Source organism: Sparus aurata, chromosome 5 (assembly GCF_900880675.1).
Source record: "Sparus aurata chromosome 5, fSpaAur1.1, whole genome shotgun sequence".
Taxonomy (NCBI): domain Eukaryota; kingdom Metazoa; phylum Chordata; class Actinopteri; order Spariformes; family Sparidae; genus Sparus; species Sparus aurata.
Window position 1 is genome coordinate 34,787,651 of NC_044191.1, and position 18,169 is coordinate 34,805,819.

Genomic DNA, 18,169 nt, shown 5'->3' on the forward strand with positions numbered 1-18,169 from the left:
GCTGTCATTTGTGGATGAAGCGTTTCAGGGACTTTCATATTGTCCTTCATCATCGTGGACGAGCACAGAAATGGCGTCGCCTGCTCCACATGCACGAGAAGCAAAAACCCGCAGGAGAAAAGTGGAGAATTGGCGTCTCCACGATGGCTCTGTTGGGTCCAGGGGACCGACGTGAGCCACCAACACCGAGTCGGACGCGTGTAACCCAGATACAAATCAATACCGCTGTCAATACCGTCGTGCCACGAGGGGATGGAAGAGACAAGAGCCAGAAAATGAGACGACATGATGGAAAATATGTCAGCTCCCGCTCGCACGCAGCAGCAAATCCAATTAAATGTATAACATCAGGAGCACAATGCCTGGATTTACAGAGAGGATTTCTCTCCATGTGAAGCTCCAGTCATCGATATTCTCATCACACACACACACACACACACACACACACACACACACACCTTCTCATCAGTTCTCAGTGTTTCTTTTAATTACACAGTCATAATCACATAGAATGCCTAGTACCCATACTGTCATGTCTTTACACAAACAATGCATAATCATAATGTAATAATCCATACAAAAGTCTTTATGAAAACCCACAGCATTATTTTTGACACACCAAGGCCTTCGTTAGACCTGACAGATTTTTTTTGTTTTGTTTTGTTTTTTTTTTTTGTTTTTTTACAGCTTTGAAAATATCAGTCCTGAGATAAGACTCGTGTGTTTTAAAGGAACAGTTCACCAAAAGTTTCAAATTCAGTCATCGTCTCCTCCCGCCTCGCTGTCTTGAGCCCTTTTTTTTCACGTCACGACCCGACTCGACAAAGTTAATGTAAGCTGCAGCCTGTCATACAGTCGTTGCCATAGTTACAGTAGTACAGATGTTTACCCTGATTACAGGCGTGTACAGCGTGGGCGATCGTTAAAGCTATATTGTCTCTTGAAAGCTCAGACTGACGTGAGCGAATCTGAACCGACCCTCGACATTGTTTTTAGTTTTTTTTATATATATATACATATATTTGGGGGGGGTGGTTTCGTAGCTTTATTGTGATAGTACAGCCAAAGGTAGACAGGAAATGAGATGAGGAAGAGGAGATGATGTGGAGCAAAAAAGGCCACAGGTCGGTTTTAAACCCCGGGCCACTGCTGTGAGGGCACAACCACCATCTGAGGAACCGGGCCATCTGCTTCTAATGTGTTCAGGTCGGGTGTCCGCGCTCTGCTCAGGAGCCATTTTGAGCATTTTAAAATGAGTCTCCAGCTACTTCAGTTGTTAAGGAGTTTTCTTTGTGTTGCTATTTTGTTTTCTGGACCACGAAACTTTGCTTTCCATCAGCGTGGAGGAGGAAAAGATGACTGAATGCTCTAAATTTCGCCTGAACTGTGCCCATAAGAACAGTTTGTTTGTTGGGTTTGTTCCACAATGAACTGAAATAACATCAATTAGCGCTGATCGTTTGATAAGAGACAGAAGCATCTGCAGGAGGGAGGATGAATTCATGCAACAGATCTCAGGACGAGATGCCCTCTCTGCGATTGTTCACATTTTTTATTTTGCAGAAGTGCTACTTCTAATTGCTGCACCATGAGCCGAGTGCAGGAACGGTTTGATGGGACCAATCTGTATCCGTGGGGAAGAAAAAGGAGCTGCGTCTCTTCCAACCAGCAGTCGGTAAACCAGGAAGATTCAGGCGATCGTCCCCACAAAACACGCTCACACACACACACACTCACAGACGCACACACATCCTATATTTGTCCACAAGCTACATGATAAAAAACAGAACTAGCATGTAAAAAGTGGCCTTGTTGGTTGGTTTGTTCTATGGCGATATAGTTAGACTAAGGTCAGCCTCTGTACAGAGCCGACGTCTACTGTAGCAGAGATCCAGTCGTTTGATTATACACAGCTAACCTGGCTGACCCCGCCGCTGTTCCCGTGTCAGTCCGGGTGATAATTCGCTCCAAATATACCTCCGCAATCCAGTCTTGTTTTCTGTGCACATAATTATATTATACGATGTCCCAAAGTGTTTCCCCCAGAGCTGCAGAATCCGTCACCTCACATTAGAGATAAAGCCACTTAATCTGCTGGAAAAACCATTTACCTCTGCTTCACAAATTGCAGTACTAGTCTCTTAAGGTGGACCTCAGACCTCGCACTCTATGGATCCTGATATGGTGCACGTGCACGGCCTCTCGTTCACCAAAGTGTCCATCGTCTCAGAGTTCGAGTGGTAGCTCAGATAGTACTCCTGCAGCTGGGAGTTAAGGTCCTGCTCCTGCTTGCGGGCCTTTTTCCTGCGTTTATGGTTGACTGAGTGCTGCTGCAGCTGCCTCATGGTGTTGGGGTAGCGCCTCCACGACACATAAATAACCAGAAGGATCAATGACACTGACAGGAACAGGGCTACGCTGCCTGCAATGATTTTATGGAAAGCCATATGTTCGAACTGTAGCTCGGGGGTAAATGATGTCGGGGGTTTAAGGGACACGGCTGATGTGGAGCTCACGGTCGTCGTCTTCCTGCCTGCTGCTGTGGGACGGACGGACAGAGGGGTTAATCCCTGCACAGGTGACTCGCTCTGAGCCAGGTGTGTGACCGCGGAGGGAGAGAGGTAATCTGTGATGTTCACAACCTGTGTTGATGTGAGAATGAAGAAGAGAGCAGTCGTTGATAACACATCTGACAGGTCGCCGCAGGTCGAGTGGTTCCTCACCACGTCCACCACTCTCTCGCCCTGCACAGACTTGGGGCTGCTGCAGATCATGCTGATGTCTTTGGGGTCTTTAAAGTTTCTGAGCCATCCCATGAGCGGGCAGATGCTGGGGCTGCAGTCCCAGGCGTTACCCGCCAGGCTGATGGCGGTGAGCGACGTCCACGCCGCCACAGCTTCCACAGGCACGCTGCTCAGCTTGTTGGATTCCAGGTTGAGCGTCTGTAAGTTCGGCATGCACTGGAACACCGCCGGGTCCAGGATCTGGATTTCATTCCCTGACAGGTCCAGTTTCTGTAGTTTCTGCCAGGTCCAAGGCACGCCCTGATTGATGGATCGGATGCGGTTCCACTGCAAATAAAGAGCCTGCAGGTTGGTGAGGCGCGGGAAAATGAAGAAGTTAATCCTGGAAAACTGGTTGTGCTCCAAGTGAAGTTCCTTCAGCTTGTACAGTCCTAAGAAGGTGGTGCGGGTGAGGCTCCGCAAGCGATTATAACCCAAGTCCAGGAACTCCAGGCTGCGGCACTCCAGAAAGGTACGAATGAGGATCTGTCTCAGTCCGTTAGATCGAAGGTGGAGGTTCTGAAGCTTTCGCAGCCCATAAAAATGTCCTGGCTGCAGAGACTGCAGCTTATTATAGGATAGGTCCAGGTTCCTCAGGTTTGGGATGGCTCTGAATGTTTTATTGTGCAGATGGGAGATTTTATTGGAGCTGAGGATCAGTTCTTTGAGCCTGCGCACACCGTGGAAGGCCAACGCATCTATATCGTTGATGGAGTTGTGGTCCAAGTAGAGCCAGATGAGCTGATTGAGATGAGCGAACTGGTACGGCAGCAGAACCAGCAGGTTGTTATAGCGCAGAGACAGACCCTGGCATCCCGTGGTGATGTTCGCCGGGATGTCTTGAAAGATGCCCGATTCGCAGTAAACAATCTTTCCTTCGCAGCGACAACTGGCGGGGCACATCCTCTCCCCCTCGCTGAGCAGCAGCAGAGCAGCCGCCTGCAGAAGAAGACACGATATCCTCCAGTCCAACATCCCAGAACCTGTTGGGGGCAGATAGGGAGACACAGGCAGTCAAAGAGGGGGAGTTTGTTTGAGAAAACTGCGTCCAAACAGAAGAGAAATGAATTCTTCAGACAGGAGATCATGTAGTGAGGAGCAGCTGGAGGTCTGAGACAGCAGACCTGCCTCATGAACAATTAATCACAGTCTGATGTTTTTCTACTTTTAAGATGTAAAAGCAAATATTCACTTAGAGAAAACACGCAGGGATAAAAGACACACAACGATTTCATTCATGCTTCATTAAAAGCAGATCTGATTTTTTTTTCTTCAGATGTGACAAATTCAGTTTAGAACTCATAAATCTGCCACAGCTGAGGAAATAAAAAAAGGAAGGAGAAACTGTGTTACTGAAAATGTGGAGCTCATCAAGACTTACCCATCGTCACTGAGGGAAGGAGTAATCCTCTGAAACAAGCGGATAAAGAGCACATTAAACTGCTCTCACGGGAGAAACATCGCAGCCTCACAGTCGCTCAGCATCACTCACGTCTTCTCAGATCAAGAGGAGAGGAAAAAAAATCACAGAAAAGGGACGCAAGTTGTCCGGCAGAGAGAGGACGAGCTGCACACTTCAGCCTGCTGTGTGCGCAATAACCCGTTTGAGCGCCAGTAGACTGATGCACAGCCTCCTCTCCATGCAGCCCCTCTCTCTCTCCATCCATCCTCTATGTCTCTCCCTCCCTCCCTCCCTCCCTCTCTCTCCCTCTCTCTCTGAGGCGGAGGCGTCTTTAAGCACACACATAAGCCTCTAATATAACACTTTATTTATCAGGCGTGCATAATCAGCTGTCAGTGGATTATCTGTCGGAGTGTGATGTCTTGTTTTCATTGTTGTGCTCGTGTAACATCTGTGTGTGTGTGTGTGTGTGTGTGTGTGTGTGTGTGTGTGTGTGTGCGTGTGTGTGTGTGTGTGTGTGCGTGTAATGTAAAGGACCTTTCAGCAGGGGGGCAACATGAATTATTAACAACAACAGAAAAGCCAAATAAATGTCTGACACGAAATCTTCTCCATTCACAGCAGACAAAACACATTTTTAATATTTGATTTATGTTGCAATCAGAGGAATAACAGATTACAAACATGGTCCTGTCATAAAACACTGACATTATGTATCCTTCCTTCAAAATAAGAGCGGCAGCATGATCCAAATCATTCAATCATCAATAATTAAAAAAGGAAGGAAAGGAAGGAAACCAGGAAGTCTGTTAATCAGGGGTTTTTGTTCCACATGTGTAGCTTGTTAAGATGATAATTATGTTTTATACTCAGCTGTTAATTGAATGTTCCTGTTAGATGCTGTGCAGAGGCGGATTCAGGATGTTTGAGGGCCCGGGGTGAAAATAATTTTTTTTAAAAAGGGCACCAGAGTGCAGAAAGTTCTGGTCACTTCACCACGTGTTGTTCACGCTAAAGGGCACTTAAATAAATCAATATGAAATATGTTTTTTTCTGCTGCTTTCAGAGGATTATAAACACAAATTGAAGATGAAGATGAAGACATAGCAGCTCAAATAATGTGTCCTTCCTTCAAAATAAGAGCGGTAGCATGATCCAAATCAGTAATGAGGGTTTTAGTTTCCTGTCTCTCGCTTGTAAAAATGATGAAGGTGACAACATCCATCTGCTGAGCTGTTCTAATATCTAATATCTTGTCTTCTTTCATGTTCCGTTTAAATCTGTGTGAAATGGGACAATGACTGCTGTGATGTGAGCTCAGCTGTATTTACGCGGCTCAGCAGGAGGCAACATGGCATTTATTTGTTTGATTACATTTTCCTGTGATGTCAAATGATGTGCGTTTAATCAGAGGCGACAACAGCGACTAAAGTAACATTCACTGTTCAGAATTAGAGGGCAGCACGATCCAGATCCTCCAGACATTCATTAACCATTTCAGGTATTCGTCAAACTGACAGGAAGTCTGGTAATTATGTTACATATTCAGCTGTTAATTCAATGTAATGTCTTGTTTTTATTCATTTTCTGTTCTCAGTGATGTTCTTCACCTGAGAGGGCACTTTATCATGTTTTATCTACCTGAGAGGGATCCAAGAGGGCACTTCGCTCTTTTTTGTCCAACATGGGGGCACCAGCGATGTTTTGTTACAGATTAAAGGGGCAATATGTAAGAATCGGACTTTGAAACAATCAAAAAGTTACCAGCAGAATGTGATGAAATAACAGTTTTGAAGTTGATGTTCTGCGTTGGAGAGATATCTGCTGACGTTAGCATGCTAACAAGAAAAACCTCTTTCTCCCAGCGGTCACAGCTCCTGCTAGCTCCGCTCCCTCCAGTCGTCTGGCTAGCTGCACTGCTAACTGAGCTAACAAGCTAACAATGGCTACAGTCATGGATGTATAAACAGAATACAGTTCCTCTGGCGTGTGAATTCAAGTAGATCCGCAGGGATGTAAGTTAAGATACCTTACTCATGGTATTTCTTAATTTAATTAAAAATAATATGTCAGTTGATGTTCTTTTGATCAAAGGCGTGGAACATGTCAGTGTGATGACATCCTGCTGGTGACACTGATGAGGACGATGATGACAGCGCAACTTAAAATAATATTCCCTCAAAATACGGAGGTGGCATAATTTATTTATGATGTGTTCATTTAAAATTGACAGGAAATTAAAGGGAGTCTGGTGATCAGGATTTTTGGCCGCAGTCTGTATTCTTGTTAAAATGATAATGACGGTGGTGATTTTCTCTTTAATGTCGTGTTTCTTGTTAAATGTATCGGACTAAAAATGGGTTTATGAATGCTGTGATGTAAATTAAGATACATTTTCCTCGTGTCATTTAATTTGCTCTTAATCTCAGGTCAGTTATAATAAACGGTGCTGAACATGACTCAAGATTCAAGACAAATGTAATCATAATAAACAAGAATAATGAATTGTTCCTTAGAATAAAATAAGAAAGGGATGTCAACACTTATATCTGCACAAATTAGAAAAATAAATTTACACACACAGCAGTCTGACGTATGATGAAGATAATGATGTTGCTTCAGAAAAAAGGGGTTCATGATCCTAATCCACTATTCATTCAAGATTAATTTCAACCATTCATTAGAAAAATAAATAACAGGAAGTGTGGTAATCAGGGTTTCTGGTCCTCATCAGCAGCTTGTTAAAGTGATAATTATAGAAACAGCTTAGGTGTGAAGACAAGCAGCAGCTCTGAACGGACCGAGTTCTGCAGATAAAGAGTTAACACCTGCTGGTGCCTGGAGATGCTGCTGAAGACGTGGCAACAGGAGGATTATTGGTATTCAAATTAATGGGCCTCATGAAGAGAGGAGACAGCAGCCGTAGGAGGGAGGTGAAGAAAAACACGGGAGATGAAGGAGAAACTGTCATTCTGTGGTCATTTCATGCTCATTTTTCACACGTTGCTTTGTCTGCTCTGAGCAGACATCCATCAGATGTTTACAGCTGTGTGGACGCTGAGTTTCTGACTGCTCAGCCTGGAGAGTCCGAGTTGTTCTGTGTGGTAACAGCAACCCCTTGTGCACGCAGAAAGAAATGTCCTGTTGAAAGAGCAGCTGATTGTGAGCTTCAAACTGGGAAGTTTCAGATCCTGTAGTTCAGCCGTGGGCAGGATGGCTGGAGCTCTGTCGAAGGTCCTCGGGTTCGACAGGGTTTTTATGTTGCACGCAGAGTTTCCTCCATGTTCTCAGGTTTCCTCTTTTAATTCTCAGCTCAGCGCCTTTAACCAAAACCCCGGCTTGGATCTGGAGTTCGTCCCCTGGCGCTGTAGGTCGACTGCTCACTGCACCCTCAGGACGGGTTAAATGCATCAAAACAGTTTCACTATGATGCTGTTGAAGGTTCTCAGTCAGGGTCGTGGTAATCCTCAGTGTTATATCGTGAACAACCTCTCCACAAACGAGTGGACGACACAGGAAGGCTCCTCGGGTCACGACTCTGCTGTCCACTCACCTGAAGGAGACAAATCGTATAAACATCTTGTCCAGAGAAGACAGATGGTTTGAAAGAGGAGTGAAAATATCCATCTGTCAAACTGAAAACGGAGGAGGTGGTCTAAGACATTACTGATAAAACACCTACAATCCTCTACTGAGTTCCCTCCCCAGACAGCTTAACAACCATTCACACCTGGGCTCACCTGGTCCTAGCAACCCACATGAAGGCCGGCCGGGTCTTGACCCACACATGTGGCCCTGACGACTCTGACACCAGAGCTCACACGTGTCTCTGACGAGGTCTGTGAGGTGAAACATCTTCAAGAAACTGAAACACCTCCAGTTGCCTACGATACAGCGCTTAGGATTTCACTATGTTGTGTGATCGTGTGTCACAAAGAGTCTTCTTCTAATAATAGTTCATCACAAGCAGAAGCTACTTCAGTAGAAGAACACAAACATTAATTGCAAAAGGTTGTAAAGATCCTTGTAGTACGTTTAAGAAAACACATCTAAAGATTGAACTGTGCTGTTATTCACACTTAATTTAATTAACATAAAACCTGTGGTGGAAACTAGTGTAAATATTACGAACCACATAATCAATCGATTAATGGACAAAACAATCAGCAGATTAATCCAAAAGGAAAATAAGCATCATCGTCCTCCAGCTGCCACAGTAAAATCCTGCTAGGAACATGTTTACTTTTACTGTAATACTGTAAGAATAGTACTTATTTACATGCACTGAATTACTTTCCACTGCTGACTGCAAAAACGCGACTACAGCCGAGAGAGAAACCAGCCTGCGGATCACTTGTGGTTAAAAGAAATGAGTTAATGAATTCACATCAGTGTTTGTCTTGGAGTGGTAATATTCCTCTTCAAACATGATTTCCTGCGACGCCTGTGGTGGATTGTACTGAGAGGAAGTGATTCTGTGAGATCTGCTCCACGAACAGCACAGGAGGGAGGAAATCTGGGAGGTAGTAGAGAGACAATGAGCCATTTTCTTAAGATAATACCTCTCAGAGTCCTGGCGGCACACTCGGCAGCTGAAACGTGGAACAAAATCTGCTTTTCAAACGCTGCCTCACACACGTCTCAGGAGATCACATGTCATTCAAGAAGAGTGGACATGAAAAAACGTGCTGCTCGGTAATGATGCTGCAGCTTTGCAACAGACGAACGCGGCACTGACTGTCAGTGATCAGGACGCTGCTGCACCAGAACCTATATGAAAATAACCAGCCCGATCTTTGAATAATCATCTCCAGAAGGGTGACAACTATTATCTTCTAACTGCCAATTACAGTCGACGTATAGAGAAGGAAAAGTGGATAATAATTCACACTTTGATGCACAATTATCCTGTTTCAAACCCATCCAGGAAGATTTGTCCAGTCCAGCTTCCATTAGGTTAAACTACACGACCTCTAGAAGGTTATAAAAAGTGGAACTTTGAATGCACGTGTTGTGTAGTATACATGTTAACTTACATGTTAAATGCCCGCTGTGCTGTGTACTATCTACACAACACACACTGAACTGTGTGAAGTTTCTCCTCATTCTTACTGATGAAACACATACGCAGACAGATGGCTACACAGATGGATGGATAGATTTATTCCTCCAGTCCGCCATCTTTCACTGACTTCTTACCCCTCTCACGAGTCATATTTTCTGAAGGTGAAGCCGTGTCAACAAATTAAAACCAGTGTTGATGCAAAACAGCAGATTATGGCCAGATCTTAAATTCTGAAAACTGCATTTTTGGTGCCCTAGGATAAGATAGGATAGGAAAACAAAAAGTTAAAATAGAATAGGATGGGAAAACGATAAGTTAAAGGGACATTCCGGTGTAAATTTAATCCATGGTCTAAATCACAGTGAAACTGTGTTAGACTCCCTCTCCAGAGATCAAGTTAGCAGACCGCTAATTTACGGAGTTTTATCAACCTAAGAAACGACCGCACGACAACAATACACTGCAGTAAATGGATCCAAATATAAACCGCCACCAAAAAGCCACAAATAATGCTCAGAACAGCACCAAACTTCAGCAACAGTACAAATAGGGTCTCAGCACATAGTCCGGGGCATCTAACCTCCGCTAGCTTAGCTGGATTTCTACTGAAAAGCTGACTAAATTTACCACTCTTCTGCAGCAGCTTCCTGTTGACGGGAAGTCCCGACGAGTCGATTACCGAGTGCAGTAGAGTTCCGCGGCTCATGGATGAAAATGTATGATTATGACTCCACGGAAAAGCAATCAAAGTTCATATGTGTCTTACCTGCCAGTTTATAACAGGGAAAAGAACAGAATTGAGCATTTCTAACCGCACTCGGTAATCGTCGCGTCGGGACTTCCCCGACCCGGAAGCTGATGGAGGAGAGTTGAAATCTGTTTTTAGCTTCACAATAGAAATCCAGCTAAGCTAGCGGAGGTTAGATGCCCCGGACTATGTGCTGAGACCCTATTTGTACTGTTGCTGAAGTTTGGTGCTGTTCTGAGCATTATTTGTGGCTTTTTGGTGGCGGTTTATATTTGGATCCATTTACTGCAGTGTATTGTTGTCGTGCGGTCGTTTCTGAGGTTGATAAAACTCCGTAAATTAGCGGTCTGCTAACTTGATCTCTCGAGAGGGAGTCTAACACAGTTTCACGGTGATTTAGACCATGGATTAAACTTACACCAGAATATCCCTTTAAATTAGGATAGGAAAATGATAAATTACCATAAGATAGGATAAGGAAAACAATAATATAAGACGTTAATTACAAGTGACTCAAAAATGTACAGTAGTTGAGTAAATGTACGTAGTTACATTCCATCACTGCGAGTGCAGTATAACATACAAACAGATTTAAAGCTTAATAAAAGGTGAAATATAGTGATACAGTACGACCTAGTGAACAGAACAGCCACAAGTCATGACTGAGTAAAAGTAAGATATCGTCACGAAAGATAAAAAGTACTTGAGTAAAAGTAACTGATATTAAAGCCTTAATTTCAGAAGTACAAGTAAAAGTAACTTATCCAACCATGTACATGTATGTATATATACATATATTTAAATTCCGCATCTTTAATTAAACAGAATCGCTACTTTTGCTCTGATGCGATCACATGATCGTCAAAGTAACGACTAACTGAAGGCATTAAATAAATGTTGTGGAGTAAAAAAGAACAACATTGGCCTCAGGTGAGTGCAACAGGTGCAGTCAGTTAGAAGGAGATATTCGCCTGTTTGCATCATGTTTTTCTGATACGTGGCAGCTGTTTCTCAGCAGTTTCTTATCTTTTAAATGTTTGAAATGTTCAATATTTTAATGCTATCAACATGGTACAACGACTTTAATTGAGAGCCTGAGGACCCATTAATTTACCGACAGTGTGAAGGGGTTTCAGAACATCATGCAAATACACGACTCCGAGTTAAACTCAGGTGCTTCATTAGATTTTCAGCTCATTAATTCTATTCGGCACGTAAAAAATAAAAAAAAACAAGGTGAAACAAACTGAACGGCAACATGATGAGTCGAACGGGAATAAAAAACGATGCTGAACGAGTGGAAGTTGAGTTATTTAGAAGATAAATTATAATTAAAAAAGAAAAAGACGTGTTGTTGTTGTTGTTTCTGTGTGATAACATCCGAGGGAGGCGACGCACTTCACAGAACCACAAATTAAAAAAGGGACGTTTAATGGAATTATAGTCGCCCGTAATTATAAGTGCGTGGCGATAAAAGATACGTAATGTCAGACAGTTTGAATGATGGGTGGATATAATCTCATTAAACTGCCCTTTTTTTTAAAACCTGATGACTCAAAGAAGAAAAGATTGTCAGTTTAGATTCTCAGGAAGTCTCAGATTTAATAACTCTTCCAATATAATATCACAGTTTATGTTTATCTATATTTAACAACAAGTATTCAGTAATTGTCCAACTAAACAAGGTGGAGCTGCTTTGCAAACAGTAACATGTTGTTCCTCTGCAGCAGGATTATGAAAGCGTGTCTGGAAGGTTGCGTCACTCTTCTGTGTGTTTACATTTGTGCACACACATCACATTCATGCCCTGCAGCGTACATACAGGAACAGGCTCTGACAGGAACACATCACCTGCAAATCACAAAACACACTTCTCCTCTCACCTGCAGTGCATCTAGATATATGTCTGCCTTCCCTCCAGTATAATAGAACTAGATAACACTCAGCATGCGAAGCTCAAAGTGCCAAAAAAACCACAATATCTCTCTACAGAAATCATGAGCCGGTTACTCGAGATAATCCACAGAGCTTGTTGTTGTTTTATTCACCGTGCAGGAGGAAGTGTGCATCTACGTAGGCTAGCTCGCTAAGCTACAGCTGAGACGAGGAGGACGACATCAGTGTTCATATCCCGTGCCGACAGGATCAGGAGCCTCGTGTCATTCCTATATCATCTCTAGTGTTGGGCAGCAACACATTACCCCGTCATACATCACTGTCAGTCATTCATTAGCCGTAACCACTTATCTTTTACGGCAGCTCTCTTCGACTAGCGGCACTTTAACGACCTCATTCTGGCTCTCTGTCTGCGTCTACGCACAAAAATACTATATTTTTTATTAAAAGGTCCAGACGAGGTGAAAGTTCAGACCTGTGGGACTTTACTTTTTTCAGATTATTCTTAAGAATCATTGAATATGCCTGATTTACAGGGTCGTAAACTGACACTGGACAAGTCGAGAGTTCATCACAAGGTCATTACAAGGACTACATCTTCAAAATCAGTAATATTACAACTACTAGATCAAGTAACACAGCTGTACTGTTTTGCCAAAACGCTGTTTGTTTGTCGTCCTCTGCAGGCGGACTTGTAACGGCGTGTATGCGCGGCACGTCCGGCTAAAGGTTAAAGGTTAAAGCTAAAAGATGGAGGATGAGGGAGCCAGTTTTTTCCAGTTTCCAGTTTTTTGTTCATTCATTTATATATTTTCTGATGTGAAGCACTTTCTAACTGTGTGTTTGAAGAAGAGCTTTAGATATAAAGTTTGACTCGCTCTCCGTCCGTCTCTGACCTGCCGCCCTCAGGGTTTGTTTGATATTCTGATTTAGAAATATATTTTTATTTCTGGATATAGGTCCTCGATCTCATCGCCACACACACACATCTGTGACTGTGTGATGCAGGATTTAAATGCAGAAGCCCATTATCACCATCTCCATAATGCATCACTAACAGATCCCCACAGACTTCAATGCAGAAGTCTGTTTTCTTATGCATGAGTGTGAAAAGGTAGGCGAGAGGTTTGAATCGTCATCATCCGTCGAACGTCTCTGAAGAGAGGAACGTTAACCTTTAAACCTGCCGCGTTTTAAAGCACCTTTTTTCCTCCCAAACCTCGTCGAGAACCGCGCAAAGAAAAAACAGTACTCTGAAAAAATAAAACAGAATCTGAAATGGGGTCAGAAGAACAACTTTTAAGTTTGCAATCTGAAAACTTCAGGAGTCCTCTCAGCAGCACTCTGAGTATCCTCCAACTTTAGAAATGGAGCATGCACGACACGATCGATTGAGCCGTTGTGAGATGAGGATCAATTTTAAGGACATCACTTCATACATATAATCAGAGCAGAGTCAATATTCAGCGTTGGGTATATTACCAGACAAAAAGACGGAGAAGTGTGTGCAGTGCTTTTCTTTTTTTGTGTGTGCCTCATTTGAAGTGGAGACGCAGCGGGGGATAAAGCGCCAGATGTTTCGGGACGAGCCCTCTGTCTCAGAAATGTTTACCTTCTGCTCGCTAGTTGTGTGTGTAATTCGCCGGATAATTGAAGTAACACATTTAGAAGTGAGGGTCAGAGAGTGAAGGGTTTCTTTGATGCTGTTTTGTGCTGATTATTTCACTTTTTTTAATGCGTTTCCACAGTGTGTTTCAGTGGGATTCATTATGCTTCAAGAAAGAAGCAGGTCCTTCCCTCGCTCTATTATTCAGGGCTCAGTCAGTCACAGACAGTCATTAAAGTTTCATAGGAAGCAATTTGGAGGCTGAGTTATTTGCAAAGCGAGGTGAGTGCATACGGTGGTGCCATACCTTTGTTTTACGGCTCTGGCTTCATGCTTTTCATGTCAACAGTCTGCTCTCTCGCCGGGTTTCGTTTTGACTCGAGGGAACTTTGTCGAGAGCTACACAGTCACAGAATCACAAGTCATTTTATCTGAAGAATGTTTTGACACCCGGCAGCTGTAAGATAAAAAGCAGGAAAACATAAGGGTGGAAAATATAAAAAAATACAGTTAACGCTGTGATATTCCTTCAAGTGTAAGGAGTTACACTATTAATATACCATGAAACTTAATTATTGATCCGTGCAAAAGCAAATAACCCCCCTGAAAAAGAAGCCGGATGAAATGTGAAAGTGGGTCATGTCAGATTTGTTCAACAGGCCAGATTTTAAGAGGACAACACAACAGATGAATGCACAGCAGCGTGATGTGGTACAACATGGGAACAAGACAGGAGAGTCTCCGGCTGCTCATTACTGTACATCAAAAATAGATCTGACTAAATATACAGATGGAAACGACTTTGAGCTGCGGATAAAGAGGAAACACACCAAGGGTGTAAACAGGAGCAGGTCCAGGAGAAGAACCTGAGCTCAAGATATCCAAAGATTTACTCAAACAATCATCACAACTCAACTCAACTCAACTTTATTTATAAAGTGCTTTAAGCAGCCATAGCTGGGACAAAGTGCTGTACATGAAAGAAATAGAATATAAAACATAACAACATAGGAGGGTTTGGGGTTAGAATTCTGACTTTTTTCCCAGAATTCTGAGATTAGTGTCAGAATTCTGACTTTAATCTCAGAATTCTGACTTTTTTCTCAAAATTCTGACTCTAATCTCAGAATTCTGAGATTAAAGTCAGAATTCTGAGATTAAAGTCAGAATTCTGAGATTTAAATCAGAATTCTGAGAAAAAAGTCAGAACTAAAAAAAAAATTTCACATGTGGCCCTAATCCTCTTCTGTAGAGACAAAAAAACAATAAAACAATAAAAATGTTAAAACAATAAAAACACTAAAACACTAAAACTAGAGCAGAGTCTCATGCTGGGTTGAAAGCCGAAGAATAAAAATGGGTTTTAAGATGAGTTTTAAAAATGGACAGTGAGGGGGCTTCTCTGATATGGAGCGGGAGGGCGTTCCAAAGTTTGGGACCGGCAATGGAAAAAGCTCTTTCCCCTCTGAGCTTCTGCTTAGACCTCGGTACCTCCAGGAGCAGCGGGGCAGGAGCGTAGGGATGGAGCAGCTCAGAGAGGGAAGGCGGGGCGAGACCATTTAAAGATTTAAAAACAAATAAAAGAACAGGCAGCCAGTGGAGGGAGGCCAGAATGGGAGTAACGTGCTCCAGTTTAGAGGCGAGCAGCAGCGTTCTGGACTAACTGGAGACGTGTGAGGGAGGACCGGCTGACTCCAAAGTAAAGTGCATTGCAGTAATCCAGCCGAGATGTAATGAAGGCATGGATTACTGTTTCAAAGTGCTTTTGTGCAAGAAAGGGCTTCACCTTTGCCAGCTGCCTCAGGTGAAAGAAGCTGAACTTCACTATTGCACCAATTTGCCGGTCCAGTTTAAAATCACTGTCCATCTTAAAACCCAAATTTGAGACTGTTGGCTTCATATAGTCAGCAGGGGGGTTCACTGGAGCCGCTCAGACCAAACATCATCACTTCTGTCTTCTTTTCATTAAATTTTAAAAAGTTCAGTGACATCCATGCTTTAATGTCTTCAAGACATAATAGAAGTGGTTTCAGACAGACGTTTTTTTTTTTTCTCAGCGGCACATAAATCTGACTGTCGTCAGCGTAAAAATGAAAGGAGATGCCATGTTTTCTCAGGATGGAACCCAGGGGAAGCAGATACAGAGAGAAGAGACGCGGGGAAATAACAGTTTTCACATCTATATATTGTGTTGCAGGGACTTCTATTGAAGTTAGCACACTAACGAGCTAGCACCCAGCCACGCTGTGCTTCCAGAGGTGGTATTCAGATATTAAAGTGAAACTCTCGCCAAAATGCAACCTAGGCTTTTTTTGTGAATGTACCTGAGTCAAACCTTCATGTAAAAGCATAATTACGATGAAAGAGGCACTTTTAAGATTTACTGTATTTTTGTTTTCGGGTCAAACTCATTTTCATTGGGAGTGCTACGGGCACTTTAGCGATAGCATCAAAATCTCTGTTTTTAAAACAGTAAGAAGTCTCGACACAACATGAAACTTTGCTGGTAGTATCACCAGGGTCTCTACACATGAACACGAGCATTGAGAACATTGTTTGTGTACACAGAGTTACTAAAAAGAAGGTTTCTGAACAACTCACGTTAGCAGTAGCTTGTTCCGCTCGCCGCCGTCCTGCCAGTGGAGAAGTGTCGATCTCAGAATGTGACGTAACCTGGAGGACAGTTAAGGTGGAACTACTGTCTTCCAGCAACAACTATCCACGCAAGATCTCACGTGACTTTTCCTGCTTTTGATTTTAGTATTGTTTCTTATATGAGGCTCCTTTTTCAACTTCAAGGTCAATATTGTTTTTCGCTAACGACAAAACAACGAATTATCCTGCAGTTATATGGAACTAAGCTTTAGGAGCGTTCCACCTTAACTGTCCTCCAGGTTACGTCACATTCTGAGATCGACACTTCTCCACTGGCAGGACGGCGGCGAGCGGAACAAGCTACTGCTAACGTGAGTTGTTCAGAAACCTTCTTTTTAGTAAACTCTGTGTACACAAACAATGTTCTCAATGCTCGTGTTCATGTGTAGAGACCCTGGTGATGCTACCAGCAAAGTTTCATGTTGTGTCGAGACTTCTTACTGTTTTAAAAACAGAGATTTTGATGCTATCGCTAAAGTGCCCGTAGCACTCCCATTGAAAATGAGTTTGACCCAAAAACTAAAATACGGTAAATCTTAAAAGTGCCTCTTTCATCATAATTATGCTTTTACATGAAGGTTTGACTCGGGTACATTCACAAAAAAAGCCTTTTGGAGAGAGTTTCACTTTAAACAACACCAACGTGCTAGCTGTGTGATTCCTCTGATGGTTATAAAGAAAAGACTGCTGTTTTTATATAGTTATTATTAATAACACCTGTGCTCAGGTCCAGTTACATATATCACATATTAAATCACATATAAACACATCGTCTACCTCACTGTGATCCAACCGTGCTGGTGTCGTGCAGCTTTTGTCGTCTCTTTAAAGGAGGCCACTAGCTAACAGCAGCTACAGTTAGCATCACAACAGTTCTTACATATCGCACCTTTAAAGAATAAAACAGGAGCTTTATATTATACATCTTATAGTCTCGCTCCGTTGTGTTGTGATTGGCAGGTTTATTATCCTATTTAACGTAACGTAAAGAAATTAGAAATGTTTCACACCACAGTAAAAAGGTTCGTACTTCATCTCTGAAGCAAACTGAGGTTCAGATAAATGTCCTGAATGGTTTAAAATGTTTGCACTTGAGATAGAAAGAAGAAATAAAACTTCATGTCAGTCAGGTCTGAGTTTTGGTTTGTGATACTTAAACTCACAGTAAGTCATTTCTGCCACTTGGTGTCTCTCAATCATAACAAAACAAAAAGTCTCACGGGAATCACGAGAGTTTATGTCTTCGTTGTTTAACAGCCGCCATGACTGATGATGTTCACAGACGAGGTGAAAACCAACAGTTAACTTGATTACAATCACAGATTTCTCAGGGTTTGAATGTTGTTGGAAACATTTATATAACGATGAACTTACAATTGAGAAAGTTGATTGATGGAAGACTTAATTAAAGAAGTAAGCACGGCCCAAAAAAAACTAAACTTTTCATTTTAAATACTAGAAAACCGAGGCAGAACTCCCACAGTCGTATTTTGATAAACTATATAAAACATTTAAAAAAAAAATATAACTAGACAAACATGTCGGTTATTGTCTATTTTGATGATCTGGTCTAATTAATGTTTGTGTATTTCTTAATCATTTGAGTCTGACACAGATTTAGTGAATGAAACACTCAGTTAACATCACAGTCGGTGTGAAAGCTTCGTCTCTGTGAGTGTGAAGTAGTTCAGTGAAGGATGCTGCTGTGCTCAGAGTATTGGCTACTGTAATTGCCATTATACCAGTCACCTTGGTGTGTGTGTGTGTGTGTGTGTGTGTGTGTGTGTGTGTGTGTGTGTGTGTGGTTGTGTGTAGTTCCCTGCTCCGTCCTTCAACTCCAGTTAGCGGATTGATCCAGCAGTGAAAATTAAATCAGGGACTGCTGCTGAAGTGCGAGATGCATCAGTTTTATTTTTGTGTTTCGATTTCTTTGTCTCAAACTATCTGCGATCGGCGGTCAAACGTTCGTTAATGTCCATCAGCGTTAATTACGTAACCCATTAAGCACAGGGGC

The 18,169-nt window shown here is 42.6% G+C and overlaps 1 protein-coding gene across 1 annotated transcript; it reads right to left on the reverse strand.

Moving 5' to 3' along the window:
* Positions 1 to 465: 465 nt before the first annotated feature.
* On the reverse strand, positions 466 to 4,449 carry lrrtm4l2 (leucine rich repeat transmembrane neuronal 4 like 2). Its single transcript, XM_030416552.1, has 2 exons — positions 4,165 to 4,449; positions 466 to 3,766 (listed from the first exon to the last, which is right to left on the reverse strand). The coding sequence occupies exons 1-2, from the start codon at positions 4,217 to 4,219 to the stop codon at positions 2,154 to 2,156; spliced, it is 1,668 nt and encodes a 555-aa protein (XP_030272412.1). The 5' UTR covers positions 4,220 to 4,449; the 3' UTR covers positions 466 to 2,153.
* Between the last annotated feature and the right edge of the window lie 13,720 nt (positions 4,450 to 18,169).